The 14,896-nt window shown below is 32.9% G+C and overlaps 3 protein-coding genes and 1 long non-coding RNA gene across 5 annotated transcripts in view; 2 read left to right on the top strand and 2 right to left on the bottom strand.

Moving 5' to 3' along the window:
* The first annotated feature begins 476 nt into the window (after positions 1–476).
* LOC117220605 (beta-1,3-glucan-binding protein 1) lies at positions 477–5,367 on the top strand. Its single transcript, XM_033470724.2, has 8 exons — positions 477–855; positions 1,657–1,881; positions 2,196–2,305; positions 2,967–3,109; positions 3,214–3,377; positions 3,783–4,144; positions 4,215–4,316; positions 5,122–5,367. The coding sequence occupies exons 1-8, from the start codon at positions 711–713 to the stop codon at positions 5,227–5,229; spliced, it is 1,359 nt and encodes a 452-aa protein (XP_033326615.2). The 5' UTR covers positions 477–710; the 3' UTR covers positions 5,230–5,367.
* Positions 5,368–5,746: 379 nt separating this feature from the next.
* Positions 5,747–7,068, bottom strand: mRpS10 (mitochondrial ribosomal protein S10). Its single transcript, XM_033470725.2, has 5 exons — positions 6,839–7,068; positions 6,647–6,769; positions 6,443–6,570; positions 6,106–6,307; positions 5,747–5,868 (listed from the first exon to the last, which is right to left on the bottom strand). The coding sequence occupies exons 1-5, from the start codon at positions 6,851–6,853 to the stop codon at positions 5,812–5,814; spliced, it is 525 nt and encodes a 174-aa protein (XP_033326616.2). The 5' UTR covers positions 6,854–7,068; the 3' UTR covers positions 5,747–5,811.
* A 447-nt stretch (positions 7,069–7,515) lies between these two features.
* The window catches only part of LOC117220653 (uncharacterized), a 36,025-nt gene continuing 28,644 nt past the window's right edge, over positions 7,516–14,896 (bottom strand). Inside the window, exons 1-9 of one of the 2 annotated variants that reach the window (XM_033470838.2) lie at positions 13,634–13,777; positions 12,389–13,203; positions 12,115–12,301; positions 11,838–12,004; positions 11,443–11,729; positions 11,137–11,368; positions 10,867–11,059; positions 10,208–10,783; positions 7,516–10,118 (exon numbers count right to left, since the gene is read on the bottom strand). In XM_033470838.2, the coding sequence (XP_033326729.2) occupies positions 7,924–10,118; positions 10,208–10,783; positions 10,867–11,059; positions 11,137–11,368; positions 11,443–11,729; positions 11,838–12,004; positions 12,115–12,301; positions 12,389–13,203; positions 13,634–13,637 (4,656 nt within the window). In that variant the 5' untranslated portion in view covers positions 13,638–13,777 and the 3' untranslated portion in view covers positions 7,516–7,923. Of the gene's footprint in view, positions 10,119–10,207; positions 10,784–10,866; positions 11,060–11,136; positions 11,369–11,442; positions 11,730–11,837; positions 12,005–12,114; positions 12,302–12,388; positions 13,204–13,633; positions 13,778–14,896 lie in introns of those variants that run through there. The other variant, XM_033470836.2, reaches the window with a different exon arrangement.
* Positions 13,763–14,234, top strand: LOC143258812 (uncharacterized). The gene is made up of 2 exons (XR_013032694.1): positions 13,763–13,896; positions 13,987–14,234. It is a non-coding gene; the product is annotated as an uncharacterized LOC143258812 (long non-coding RNA).

The following is a 14,896-nucleotide window of genomic DNA, read 5'->3' as shown; positions in this document are numbered from 1 at the left end:
AAATGTCAACTATTTTATTGGATTCTACAACGAAATTTGAACAAATATATATTAGTAAATTGCAAAAATTTTTAGTGTATTTCGAGCAAACATTTTAATTTTCTATTTCGAAATTATAATCATAAGTACACAGCACATTTTTATGCTATATAAAAATTGTCGACATTAATTGTAAGACACAACGCATACATAAACATTTATTTGATTCCTTAATAATGTTAATTAGTTGAAAATAATAGTACTTTTAAATTCTTTAAATAATTTCAATAAGCTGAAAATAATAGGATAGTGTTTGTTAATTCTCTATATAATTTTTGCTAAACTGAAAATAATAAAATAGCATTTTTAACTAATATTATACAATGTAAGTGGACAGAATTTGCTGTTTAGTGTATATAAATTCAGGAAAAGCCATACTCTAACAATAAAAAATCTGGTTCCCCTTGCTGATTTCATTTTGCTTACGTCTCGCTAAACAAAACACAATTTCCCATTCAAAGTTTTTTTATTTCGCAATTCGGGATGCCCCGCAAGAAGCGATAACGAGACAGCCGTGAAGAAGACTGGTTCGATGATGAATAAAAGTTATCAGAACCGCATGCCGAAGCCAGTACTGTACCAGACCACAGCATTTACAAGTTGTATAGAGTTCTTTCACTTTGCTGAGCGAGTTGTGTTAATGTTTTGCTGCTGGAATTTGTCAAAGCAAAATGTTGAGTCGCGGCAGCTTTATAGTAATGTTTTTAGTTATTTTCTTGAAGTTCGAACAATTTGTTGCTCAAGAAAATTCGAACGTTCTAACGAGACCATCATTTACGATTTTGTCACCGAATCAGATTCGAGTTACAATCCCAGGTAAGTGAATAATAGCAATCGTTCGACGAATGTAAAAGAATCTGTGAATTTGTATTGTTGTATTCTTTTGATTAACAAGATAGCAAGTAATTGAGTGTGCGAAGAATAATTTTCATAGATGTGTTTACGCGTAAATTCTTATGTTGCCTCAGTGATTTAATGGATATATTAAGCGCACCGTTTAGTGGGGTTTCCCAACGCGTGTGTGTGTGTGTAACGGTATGTGATTCATAACTAAAACTCCGTATCTTTATGCAAAAAAATTGCCAAAATCTCAACTGCATTTAATTCAAATAAAATAAATCTTTGCAGTTTTGTGATCTTTCCACTGTTCTTGTGTGAAACGTTAAATAACAGTTTGAACAATTGAAACTGCAATATATAATTTTCTTATTATTATTATATGTATAAAACCCAGAATGAAAGATTTTAATTTTATTTCGTCAATTAAAAGTATAGTAGAAGTCAATTAAAAATTTAATTCATACTTCTGACCGTTATAAATAAATAACGATCCGCAGTTTATTTACAACATTATTCTGTTGCATGTGTTCGTGTTATTCAGATAATCGTTATCGGTTACATGCGTTCAAAACTTAATAACAAAGATTATTCAGAATTACCACGTAGAGTATTAATTGGAAATGATGTGGCACTTGCGTTTACATATTCCTTCAAGAATTCTCGATCTCAACTGTCTACATACTTTTAAAATATGTGACAGCGTTTGCGCGATCTAGAAGTATTCTCAAAATATTTAGCAAAAATGTATAAAACATACTTTCTCGGTTATATTTTTAGATAGAGGTGGATTGCGTTTTTTCGCTTTCAATGGTAACATAAATAGAAGGATCACGATAAATGGAGTAGGAGACATATCAGGCGAAGCTTTTAGGCCGACGGATGGAAAATGGACAATTGAAATGAATCATCATAACTTGCAAAATGGAAATATTATATATTATTGGATCCAGGGCCAAATTAATGAAAACGTATATACCCTACTCGATCAATGGACAATTACAAGTACATGGTTTCTAATTATTACGAATTTCATAATTCGATATCTCAATAAATATCTGAAAATCTAAAAGCCAAGATTCTTAGATGATTAAAAAAATATTAACTATACAATAAATATCTGAAACCCAAAACTAAGATAGAGAGATTCTAAAATAACTAATATGCAATAAATATCTAAAATCCCTAAAACTAAAATCCTAAAATAATTAAAAATTATACAAATCTCGTGTCAATTATTGTCTTAATAAACATCTGAAAGCTTGAGATTTTTACGCAAAGATCAAGATTCTAAAATAATTAAGGAAATATCATTATAGACGAAGTGGAAAGTAATGGAGGACCACCAAAGACAATATTGTTCGAAGAAAATTTTGATACCTTGGATTCAACAATTTGGGAACGTGATTTCAGGATACCGTTAGGCCCAGTAAGTTATTAGAAATGAGATTGTGATTCATATCGCAGCTTCCAACGGTTGACAATAGCAATTGAGATATTTGAGTACAAATTGTAATTAACGGTTACATTTTGTGTGTAATCTACATCGAGTAAAGTAATCATCTCATTGCACTGTCCAACAAATTTTAAATTGTTAATTTTATAGATTGCACTGAGAAGTAAGCGAAAAATAACTTCAAAAATGTTTCGTGCTCTAATTGTAAAAGATATATGAGTCAATTTCACGTAGAATGATTCTGTTGACTCTCATAAATAGAACGGTATAGTTGTTTATAACATAATGAACATTTAAATATGTTTAAACGAAAAGCAAACAGTTAATGACGAACGATTAACGTTTGTAATCAGTGAATCCTATCTACGATCAACTGTGCTTCATAACTTTCGGATTTTATGATACAAATAAATCAGCTATAATTGAAGAAACCAGATAAATCGAAACGTAAGAAATTTCAAATTACATGCGACAAGTGTAGGCAACTTTTGTTTTGCGTAAAAATCTGCAGTCTATTTGTAACAATTGAATGTTGTGTTCAGCTTTCATACAATCGAATTGCTTTGTACTAATAAAAAACTACACTTAGAATTTGAAACGAATTCTACTACAATCATGTAATTTTCTGTTTCAGGATTACGAATTCTGTGTGTTCCATAATGAACACCATGATACTTTGTTACAAATTGTCAGTGGCAAGGTTGTATTCAAGCCGCTCATTTTGGAGGATGTTTACGGCGATCATGCCACCGCGTATGGAAGAATGATGCTTAGCAAGTGAGCGCACTATAATATAGTAAACAATTGAACGACATTGTACTTCGCTAAGATTAACAATATTTTGAAAATTCATAAAATCTATTTTTTTTTGTTTATAACAGGTGTACGAGCAACTATGAAGATGAATGTTCGCGAAACGCGACGTCCTTCAGCATTTTACCACCTATTATATCAAGTAGATTGACCACAAAGAAAAGATTCAACTTCCGATATGGCAAAATCGAAATCAGAGCCAAGTTTCCTTATGGCGACTGGCTATATCCAGGTATTTAAAGATTTGATATCAACCCTCGCACGACGGACCATTTTCACAACGATGCAATTGGTAATGCACATGACTCAACTCTGTTCACCCAATTTTTAAAACATATTTTTGAAGATACTTTTTATAGATTTATTAGCTTTATTGTTGCTCCTAATGTAATAGCAATTTAATTTAATTATCAAAGATTGAGCAATTTGGTGATGATTTAAATACTCTGGGTCAAAAATGGCCCAATTATCAGTCTGTAAATTATTGTAATTATTATACTTGGTATTACAATTTGAAATAATCCCGAATATTAATTTGATTTTCTTTACTTGAAATATACAAAATCATTGATAACGGGAACATGATAATAACTTAAATGGAATTGGGAGAAGATTAATATGATCTTCATTGCAACAGAAATGTACCTGGAACCAGTGAACATTGCTTATGGCTATAGCCACAATGGTCGCATCATTCTTGGCCTTGCCAGAGGAAACGATAATTTAATCGACCGCAATAATAGTCAGATTTTTGACTCAAGAAAAGTGGATTTCGGATTCAGGATAAGCACAGGCGGGCACGTCGATGATTACAAGGTTTCCAGAGTGAAAGAATTAGGTCCCAGGTGGACCCAAGACTTCCATAACTATACAACGATATGGGACGAAAATGGATTTTCGTTCTCTGTCGATGGTGAAGAAATTGGAAGAATGAGTCCTGGGCCAGACGGATTGCTGCGTAATAAGAATTACCATAAAATAGCACCGTTCGATCAACAAGTAATTATTACAGTATCCGAGTTATCATGATTATATTGCATGATATTTATTTTGATTTATTTGTTGACAGTTTTATATTTCTATCGGCCTCGGAGTCGGTGGTGTTCGCGTTTTTCCAGATGAAACGATGAGTTTACACCATAAGAAGCCATGGCGGAATGTTGGGGCAAAAGTGAGAATATTTGTTATAGTAATTGTAAGGGGTTTTGCATCTTTACTGTGAACGTTTCGGCAAATTTATATCTTACTAAGCAGATTTAAAGGAACTGGAATTAGAGGAAATTCTATCTTGTTAAAGAAACGAAGTAAATAAAAAATTACTTTGATGTAACTTCATTAAGGTCTATAGTTTGCAAATGTCTAATGACTTTTGTGTATTATAAATGCATTCTCTGCAATGAAACGATGTTGACTTATGTATCTTTCGAATGCCTCAAAGAAAATAATTAATAATTGTTATTTATAATCATTAAACATTTTCTCTGAGGCACACAAAAATACCCGAAAGATACATCAGCCAGCATCTCCTAAAATGCAAATATATTGCAGAAAATGCATTTATAATACACAAAAGTCATTAGAAAATTACAGGCTATAGATTTTAATTAAATTCATCACAATTTTCTATTTATTACTGTTTCATGATACAAATAAGGAATTAAGAAAGTAAATAGTTGACAAGCGTATTCATTTGGTCATTACTATATCCATTATTTCGTAGTAATTGCAAGGTGCTGTATCAGTAGATACATGTAAAATTTGCAATTCAATCTAAGAACCACTTAATCCAATTTATGTAGCTAGTATATACTATACTAATGACTGAAAAAGAAATAGGATTAAAAAAATTAATAATTTCAATTTATATTTTCCTGAAGCCTTCACAGTTAATATTTCATCTATACATTTTTATCATAAATGCATGAAATCCTTTGTCTACTAACGACCACCAAATAAAATAAACTGATGCATTCTAGGCAATGTTGAATTTTTGGCAAGCAAAGAACGACTGGTTTCCAACTTGGAGAAAAGATGATAGATTGACGACTTTTGAGATTGATTACATTCGAGTATCATCGATTTGATTAAATAAAAGATGACTGAAATGCTTCTAAAGAAGAATGCACAAGTATTAAAATCGTGTAACTATAGCGTCATGATTTATCTATTTATTACTGTTTTATAATACGAATAAAAAATTAATAAAGTAAATAATTGACAAACGTGTGTACATTCCTTTGTAATTACTAATTTTAAATTGCACAATTTGAAAATTGTATTTTGTTCACTAATGTAATCAACGAATAAAAAATGTAATTTAATAACTAAGGCATTGTTTTCTCTAATAAAGTACGAAATTTCCAAAAGACTACTGATCTTCTCCAGATAAGTAAAGATTTTACTCTTATAAAGCAAATTTCATTGGGTGGAAATTTGTGGTCGAAATTCTGTGGAGCGAAAAACAGCTGGTTACACTTTGGAAGCATCTAAATTAATATGAATACTGTCAAAAAAGAACATACAACTTTAGAGTAATAGAATTAGTGTCATTATTTTAATATTGATTTTTTAATAATATGACTAGAAGAGTAACAAAGTAAATACTCAACGAAGTTGCACAGTTTATTCAATTAAAACTACAATAAACATAATGATGTTCCCATCTATTATTCTTCTGTACATGACGCTTGTTTAACTGATTCAGGTAAGGTTTGCAATTCAACCTATAAAACACACATTTTATTGAGTCTTTGGATATTATAAAACAGTACTGCAAGAAATAATCAATAGTTGACACGCTCCAATTTTTATTTATGCACTTACAATGTGTAAACTATAAAAGCTATTGAAGGAATATGCTACTCTCAATCTTATTAGAAATTTTGATACTTATAGGTTAAAAATTGAAAAGTGTCATCTATGAATGCCCCTTTGCCAAAAATAACCAATTGAAATTGTACCTTTGTAGCTTTCATTGCTACTCCTTCTGGAAGATTCCTTTGGATATATTCTAGAAAAGTGTCCGCTGTTGAACCAGTTAAACGAAAAAAGTCAAGATATCTAAAGTATGTCCTCGTTTCATATTGAACACGATGTTTTTTGTAAACATGAACGGACTTTAGTAGAGTGTATCTTTTATGGATAGCTTTCAGTGGCTTCACACTATTAATGTAAAAATTATGTGATTATATGCTACGTCACGGTATTATTTGATAAATTTTCTAGCAGAGTTTATCTTGATAAAAATCTTTATAGTTTTAATTTGTTATTAAGTACAATATGTGTTTAAAAACTTACTTTCTACCAACAGTAATATTTAAATGTGTCGCTGCCATAACAGCAAACTTTCCATAACTTTCTAAAACCACAGGATCATGTCCTCTGACTTCAATTTCGAGTTTTTTGTACAATTTATCAGGAACAGACTGAAATAAGTAATAAATTTTAAGGGAGAAAATGATTAATAAATTAGTTTAAACAAAATTTGATTTCCATCAATACCTCATCAATATTTGAAGAATCGACATGTGAAAGTTCCGTTGAAAATAACGAGCATGGTAAGAAATTATTATGTCCCTTTTGATATAAGCTGTTATTTGCTATGTTTCGTAAAAATGTGGATATCTGAAAATGAGTATAGTGATTAATCTTAACCTCTTCTAAGTTGATATAATAAATATCAAAATAGCATACCTTTGAATGAAACATTTGTTATTCTGATTTACATAAATATAAAGAAGGCCTAAATTTGATTATTTTTAATCTAAATGAGATTTATCATTTGTGTTCGATGAAACATAAACACATTACGGAGAAGATTCACAATACAATATACATAACGTGCAACGCATGGAGTATAGACTAGCGTCTACGTGCGCCTAGTCTAAACTACCAACTTTATAGCAGCCGATAGCTAGCAGCAGGAGCAGGAAACAGGAGCATGGCAACTCGATCTAATCATACACATATGTATACAATACATACACGCATATCTATATTTTAATTTAAAGCATTTTATATGTATGTAAATATATTAAATATACTTAATATTGAACTAAATGTAATAAATAGAAACAAATGAACATGACATCAAACAAATCATGTATTTTTTTATAATTATTCAAGTATTAAATTTTGTAATGATAATATATCAACTTGAAATTAAATTTTATTAACGTTAATGTACTATGTATTTCAATTTTAATATTTCGTGTTTTGATACGAAGTATCTTACTATGTGTTTAGAAAATATATACACATTCATTTTTTATCTTCTTTTTATTATAAACACTATATTAAAATATTATAATCACTTGACAGGCAAGTGTTAAATGTAAGGTTCATGAAGTGATGTTTCAAGTGAACAGAAATTTTACTGTTTTATGTAAATGCAGATTTATTTAAAAAGTACAATTGAACTTACTTTTTACACTATCTCGTAGGAGATTTATGTAAATACCATTTCCTAAGTTTTATAACTTTAAATTGTAGGTTCTATATTTATAGTGAAGTTACGTTCTCAATTAATACTATTGATGCTTTATTTAACTTAATACTTATAAATAACAGAAATCACTTTGAAAATGAAATGTTTCATTCTTATGAATTTGTAGAACGTGCAGTAAAATATTATAAAGCCTCGGTTGTAGACATCTTGTAGTTGATTCAATCATTTAATTTACTGTCCGTTCTTGATCCAAATAACGCGACGATAAGAATTCATTAACAAATCAAATTGTGAATGGCTAATGTTAGCGTTAAAGTAGGAAACGTAAATCTTAATGAAAACCTTTAAACTGGCTAGTAGAAAAGGAACGATGAGGTTGGAAATTTGTATTTTGTGTTTGCCACGAGCCTACGTTCTTTCCACTCTGCCAAGTGGACGAAGGTGTTTTCTGATTATTATCGTTTTGTGAGGTCGAACATAATTCTCCCATATTTTTAATGCCATTGTTTTGCCACTGCGATTTCTGTGCGAAAGATGAATCCTTATTCTGCCAATTATCTTGATGTGTCAACCACATGTTCCCTGGTTTATCATTTTCCCTCTTCCACGTGGACGATGATGATGACGAAGCGGTGTTTTCTGATTTGAGCCACCTCTCCTTTAACCCTAAATTATTACCATCATCGCCCCAAGGATCTCTCGCATCTTCCGGCAAATCATTCAAGTCATCTTTGTCGTTCTGCTTCCAGGAGTCCTGAGCATTATACGTTTCCCATCTATTCTTCTTTGTGTTGTCCATCCAGGGCTCTTTGCGGGCATTGAAACTCTCTTTTCCTCGGATGTTCCAATTATCGTTGCTGTTTTCAGGCATTTTGGATGTAGTCCACCATTTATTCTCCGGATTGGGCTGCCAAGTCTCTTTAGCTATTGGTTTCTGACACGGCTGCTTAGGGTTCCAAGAGCTCCCCGCACCGATGTTCCATGTGTCATCGCGATTGGAATCCTTGATGCCCCACTTCTTCATACAGAAGACCTTACGACGGCTATCGTTGGTCGAATTTTGGTCCCAGTTGTTGGTAGAAGTCGAAGGCTTATCATTTCTCCAGACATTCTGGGCTGGTAGCTTCTCAGGGGGCCGTTGCCAAATGTTTTGCTCGACAGCTCCTCTGCTAGGTATGTCCCAGTCATCCGCGAATCTCTGTTGTGGTGACATTTGTCGTCTCGGTGGTGATGGCTGCCTCCTCGGGGGCGATGTAGGTCGCATAAACATGTACCTCTGCGGCGATTCTGCGCGTCTCATCGGCGACATTTGTTGCTTTTCATGTAGTACAATCTGTCGTCTAGAGAGCATCATTTCTTGTGTATTTGGAGACATCATTCGGTTGGGAGAAGGATCTTGTCTTCGCGGCGTAGATGTATCCGGCCTTGTAGGAGACATTTGCCTCCTAGTGGGTGACACAATGATCATTAACGGCGATACTTGTCGTCGCAAAACCGAGGGATCCTGTCTTAGTGGCGACATTGGTCGATTCATAGTCATTTCTGGTCGTCGAGGTGGTGATGGACGTCTCGGTGATTGAGGTCGTCTTTGTGGCGATGCGCGCCTAAGTGGAGACATAGGACGCCTTAACGGTGATGGTAATGCACCTCTCATGGGTGAAGAACGTTGTCTATATAATGGCGATGATGGACGTTGCATGGGTGAGAAGTGTCTTCTAGGAGGAGAGCTTGGACGTCTAGGTGGAGACAATAGTGGACGTTTAGGCGAGAATCTTTTTGGAGGACTCAAACGATGCTTCATCGGGGAATTTTGTCTCCTGAGAGGCGAATTTGGTTTTCTCATATTACCCATTTCATTCCACCGGTTCCGTTCGAATGATTTATTATCTCGATTCCAGTTATCTTGAGTTAACTGATCGCGCATGTTCGTATCGTGATACCGATCAGGCGATATGCGGAATGGATTTGATCTGCTGTGACTAGTTGGTGGTCCTACCGGTTCTATCGTGTTTGGTTCCAAGGGCGGTATGTTGTTGTACTTTTTGTAGTATGGTTTTGGGTCACTCATCTCGTTATTTGAAAATTTATTTGCTGTGGTGATTAAAATATCTTGGCCGTTCCTGTCATGCACATATCGACTTTGCGACAGAGATTCTTCTTCTTTACTGTCTCGCTGTGCGGCAACGTTATCTGCGGGAGCTATACGATCCCAAACAGAGCGTGGAAGCTGACTCTGCAGTTTGTTCGTTTGCTCTAGAACCATGTTTAACATGCTTTGCAATTGTTTCGCGGTATTTATATCTACGGTCGGTGTTGGTCCACTCAGCTTCTCCTTTGCTATCTTCAAGAGTGACTGATGCTCTTTTACCCTTTGAGCGATGTCCGTGTCAAGCCGATTATTAGACAATCTTTCCCTTAAATCTGCTTGCTCTGTGTGCTGCTCTCGCAGCTTCTTTTCGTATAGAGGATTGATTAGAATGTGTGGGTTCTCTGTGTTCCATTCCTTCTTCTTTTTAGCTGCCACATCTAATGTTTAATTAAAAAAGTTTTATTTCTCTATACTGTTTGTATCTAAACGAAGACATGTTAAAATAAGAGTTAATACATCAACTTACCTGGCTGCCATGGTTTAGTATTAAATTTGCTAAATTTTTTCATTACTTTTTTCGGCGGAGCTTCACCCATATCCGGTGAATGAGGACGTTTACCCTTGAATTTACCTTTAACATGTGCAGCCTCGATATTTTTGGGGTGAATAACTCTTTTCATCGGCGGTTTCGTTTTCTTTGTCGGGAATTTTGTTAATAGTTTATTTAAAGACTTTCTTGCTTCAGCTTCTTTGACTGCTACCTTTTTTTCTGTTCCGTTCGTCTTTTGCTTGTACGTCTTCTTTTGCTCGGGCTTACCACCAGTTTCTTTACTCAATCCTTGGACAGACTTTTGGAATGGTGGCGCATTTAGTTTATGCACCGCTCGTCGCTCCAGTAAGATTACAACTTCGACAAGTGGACCAACTGGCAAAGTGTCGACGACACATGCTACAGTAGGAACAAATGGTGCTCCATGTGCCGCAATCTCCAGGGGCCGAGCTAATTCTAATATTGCGCGAACCGACTGTTTTGTTAATGTAGTTATCATCACGATTCGCTTGATAGATGCAATTTTTCTGAGGCATGTCATCACTTCAATTGCTGTAAGATATAGGAAAACATATATTTAATATCAAAGACTTTAAATTTACATAAGTATAGTCGTAAATGTTTAATTAACGAACCCCGGCCGATATTAGTATTTGCATTAATTATTGCGCAAGGTTTGCTTTTTTTCGCTGCTATTACTATTTTGCTTGTTACTTCAGATGCGGTTCCCATAATGAAGGAAGCATTTTTTATGTTATTTAATTCACACGTCATTTCAGCTTCCTCCACTTCGGATGGCAGATCTACTCCCACAACGTGATGACATTTCTATAATGTAATAACAAAATGTGATTATGTTGGTGTTTAAAGTGAAAACTGTTCCCAATATAGCAGTATGTACTTACTGAAGCCATCATTAAGCCAATGAGACCAATGCCACAACCTATTTCAATTACAGTTGTTTTTGGAGTAAGCGCTAATAAATCCATCACTGCATTTGCAACATTCTCAGCTCCTGCAGTGTTTGACCAAAAGTTTGTTTTGGGCGCAAGTTGCACTTTCAATCCTCCAACAATTTCATCCAATGCTTCCGATCCTACCAAGAACGTTGTGTTCGTTACGGTAATGTCATGAACTCTGTAATTAAAAAATAGGTCAGCCATTTATCTTTTATTATGATGTATTATTTGATGTCGTGGAACTTTTCTTACTTATTTGTAGATTTGCAATACAATGATTTAACATTACAATCTTTGCCTAATCCAGATTCAAAAGTTTGTTTGAAACGATCCATTGTGGTGCGATTAATATTTCTTCCCGTTGCGAATAGCATAAGCTCATCCATGCTGTTACAACGCACCACTAATGATATCCATTCCTGTTTACACTCGTTACCTGATTCTTTTTTTGACTCTAATTCTATAAAATCAGGTGTATATTCAGTTTCACCATTCTGATCATTCGGTCGTTCGGTTGTTTGAAGAAATTCTTCAAATATCTACGAAATTTAAACATAAAATAATGATAATTATTCTATATTCATGCTTAAGCATACACAAACATTATGTTATGAATTATGGTTTCAGTATATTCGAAAATTGCATACCTTTACAGCACGGAACACAAAAGGTGGAAATTCAAGTTCATTATTCATGTTAATACCCCATGCTCCACTTGGTTCTAGTTTCCAAACCGTTTCCGCATTTTTGGTAAATAATCTAAAAGTATCATCATTGCTTTCCTCTTTGATGTCTTGAACTTTCTTCCTGCTACCTGAATAAATCACATTAAAATATTTCAACATGATATCAGAGTCCACAAGTTTTCATTTTGAAATCATTGAAGCTTGAAATTTAAAAACTAGATTAACCACTTATGCTTACAAACGAATTTCCAACGATTAGTGTATGGCTTCTTCAAGGAACAACGACGAGCTGGTTTCAGCTTGCATAGAGATCCATTTGCTTTTACTTCCTTCTCCAACCACTTCTCATAACATGGATACGAAATTCCAAAAATTCTAGCCATTTTCGTTAATCGCTCTTTTATAATTGCTTCTTTTTCAGCTATCTGTATGAAATAATAAATTCAATGTTATGGACTTTATACAGTATTTTAATATTATTTTTTGATTTAGTTATATATCTCTTTATATACCTTTTTCTCATACCATTCGACCTTTACAGGATTTATTACTTCAACTACTTCTACTTCTATGTCTGTATTTTTAATATCATTAGCAGATGTAGTCTGTTCGATATCTTTATCTGCTTCATTCGAGTCCTTAGACTTTTGTTCTTCCATATTAGTTGCAATTTCCTCTGTCACCATTTTACTGTTATCATCTTGCATTTCAAAAACAGATGAAGTGAATACCATGTTTTCAATTTCATCTAAATTTTGTAAAACATCTTCATCTGTCACATTGTTTTGTTCACTTAATTGATCCAAACTAATATCAGCAGTGAAATCAATTAATTCTCCATTCGATGGTTTGGTACATTCATTCGTCTCACTATTTTGATCATTATTATTAATGTTCAAATCATCTGATTGTACTCCATCAGTTAGATCTACAAGTTCTACTATTTCTTTCACTTTAGTTAAGTCCTCTTTTTTCTCCATAAATAAATTCTGCTCATCATTTTTCTTTTCTGTTAAATCCTGTTCTTTCAAGTCGCTTTTCTTCTGTTCTGTCAAAGTCTCCTTTTTCAAGTTGTCTTCTTTCTTTTTTATTTCAATAATATTTAAAATTGTAACATCTAGACTTTCTTCATCTGCTTTCTTTTCATCCATATTCTGCGCATTTGCATTTTGTTCATTTATATTCTGTTCGTTTACAGGTCGTTTCTCTATATTTATAGAACTCTCTGTAATCTTAGTTTTTGTATTATTAGATGCAACTTCTTCTTCGTTACATTCATCTACTACTTTATAGTTTTCACCCTTTACTGTAACTGCTTCTGAGTTATCTGTAACAAGCATATTATTGCCCACAATTTCTATAGTGAAAATATGCAAAAATACAATTATTATTTTTATCTATAAAAAACGATTAGCTTTCTTGGTTGTGTTTAATTTTGTTGCAGATAAATGCTTGAAAAACATTATTGAAATGAAGAAAAACTGATTGATTTATTTTTCACAAGTAACTCTACATATTGTCATATGTATAACCGAAATATAATAATATGTATAACTTATACATAGGTGCAGAAAAGATATAGACATAAGTGTTAACTACTTTGTAATAATATCATGTTTCGAATAGATTCCGACCCAAAATCCGTACAAACTTTTACGAAATTTCGTTGTTTCATACAATTCGAAAGCGGCTGATATTTATAGCAAAATTTAAGAGAAGCTTATCGATAAAATGATGAAATTGGAACGAAAATTTACCCATTTTCTTGTTGACCTTTATGTGATTTTCGAAGCTTGCGATCCGAGAGATAAATGACACTTACAATTAAGAAAAACTGTTACTGACGTTGCACTTAATTTTGATAACAGTCTTTGTGACGTAATTGACGCATACAAGGAATCGATGAATTAGTGGAATGAAACCGAATCATTTATCAAATAGTTTAGTATTGTTGTACATCTCTGGTTCATCATGAACATTTTACTTATATTATGGCGGTCGTAAAAATAAATCTTCTACGGTATATTAAATATGTATACAATATATGTATACGTATGTGTATGTACCACTGTGTAATACGACACTTATTCTTGAATATCTTTAATTACAGATACAACTCGCGAATTAAAACAGATTTATATAATCTGCGCTTTATTTCATTTGTACTGCTTTATGCCAAAGAAAGCTTAATCGCCCGATGAGCAACGAAGAAAAATGGCGTTCAAAAAGCAATCGATTATGTGGTGGTTTGTTCTCGAGACTATGTTATTTCAACAATGAAAACTTCCACTACAATCACACGATGAAAATGTCATTAATGAGTTATGTATTAATTAAATAATAAAACTGTTGTCTTCGCTTGTTGCATTTTTCTTCCACGATTGAAATTTAATGCTGACATGCTTCGGAAATATATCGGCAGAGGGATTCCACAGAAGAATTTCTTTGGTTTAGTTAGTTTGCGGTGATTATGGTCATAGACTATGCTAGTACGTCTTTTTCCGATTCTGAAGACCGATTACAGCGCCTCTAGTAGAATGGTTCGAACTATAAAACAAGAGAAGGAAATCTGAAGTTTGCTAACGAATAATGATGTGTTACAGATTTGGAACAATATTATAGTACTATTACTGTTGTCATAATTTTAAGTATAACCTACTATCAAAAATTATGCTTCCAATTTAACCAAAAATGTATTATGTATTGCCCGTTATGATAGAGCAACGAATCAATTTTTTAAATTATTTGTAAGAATGTATTTAAGAACCTGAGAAGATGTCCTAATATTGACAAGAACAAATTTACATTTTGGTAAGAATAATATAAATAATAATAATAAATATAATAATAAATAATAATATAAATAACTGAAAATAATACAAGAAAAGACGTTTTGAAAATCCTATACTCATTTTAAAATTAAATTACGGAGAATAATAATAACAATCGAGAAAATTGATGCGTTAAGAATGTCTCTATAATAATAATGCAAATAATAATGTTATAAAGAATGCCTAAAG

The sequence above is a fragment of the Megalopta genalis genome, chromosome 2, assembly GCF_051020955.1.
Source record: "Megalopta genalis isolate 19385.01 chromosome 2, iyMegGena1_principal, whole genome shotgun sequence".
In the NCBI taxonomy this organism is placed as follows: Eukaryota; Metazoa; Arthropoda; class Insecta; order Hymenoptera; family Halictidae; genus Megalopta; species Megalopta genalis.
This window is presented reverse-complemented; position numbering and strand designations above follow the sequence as displayed.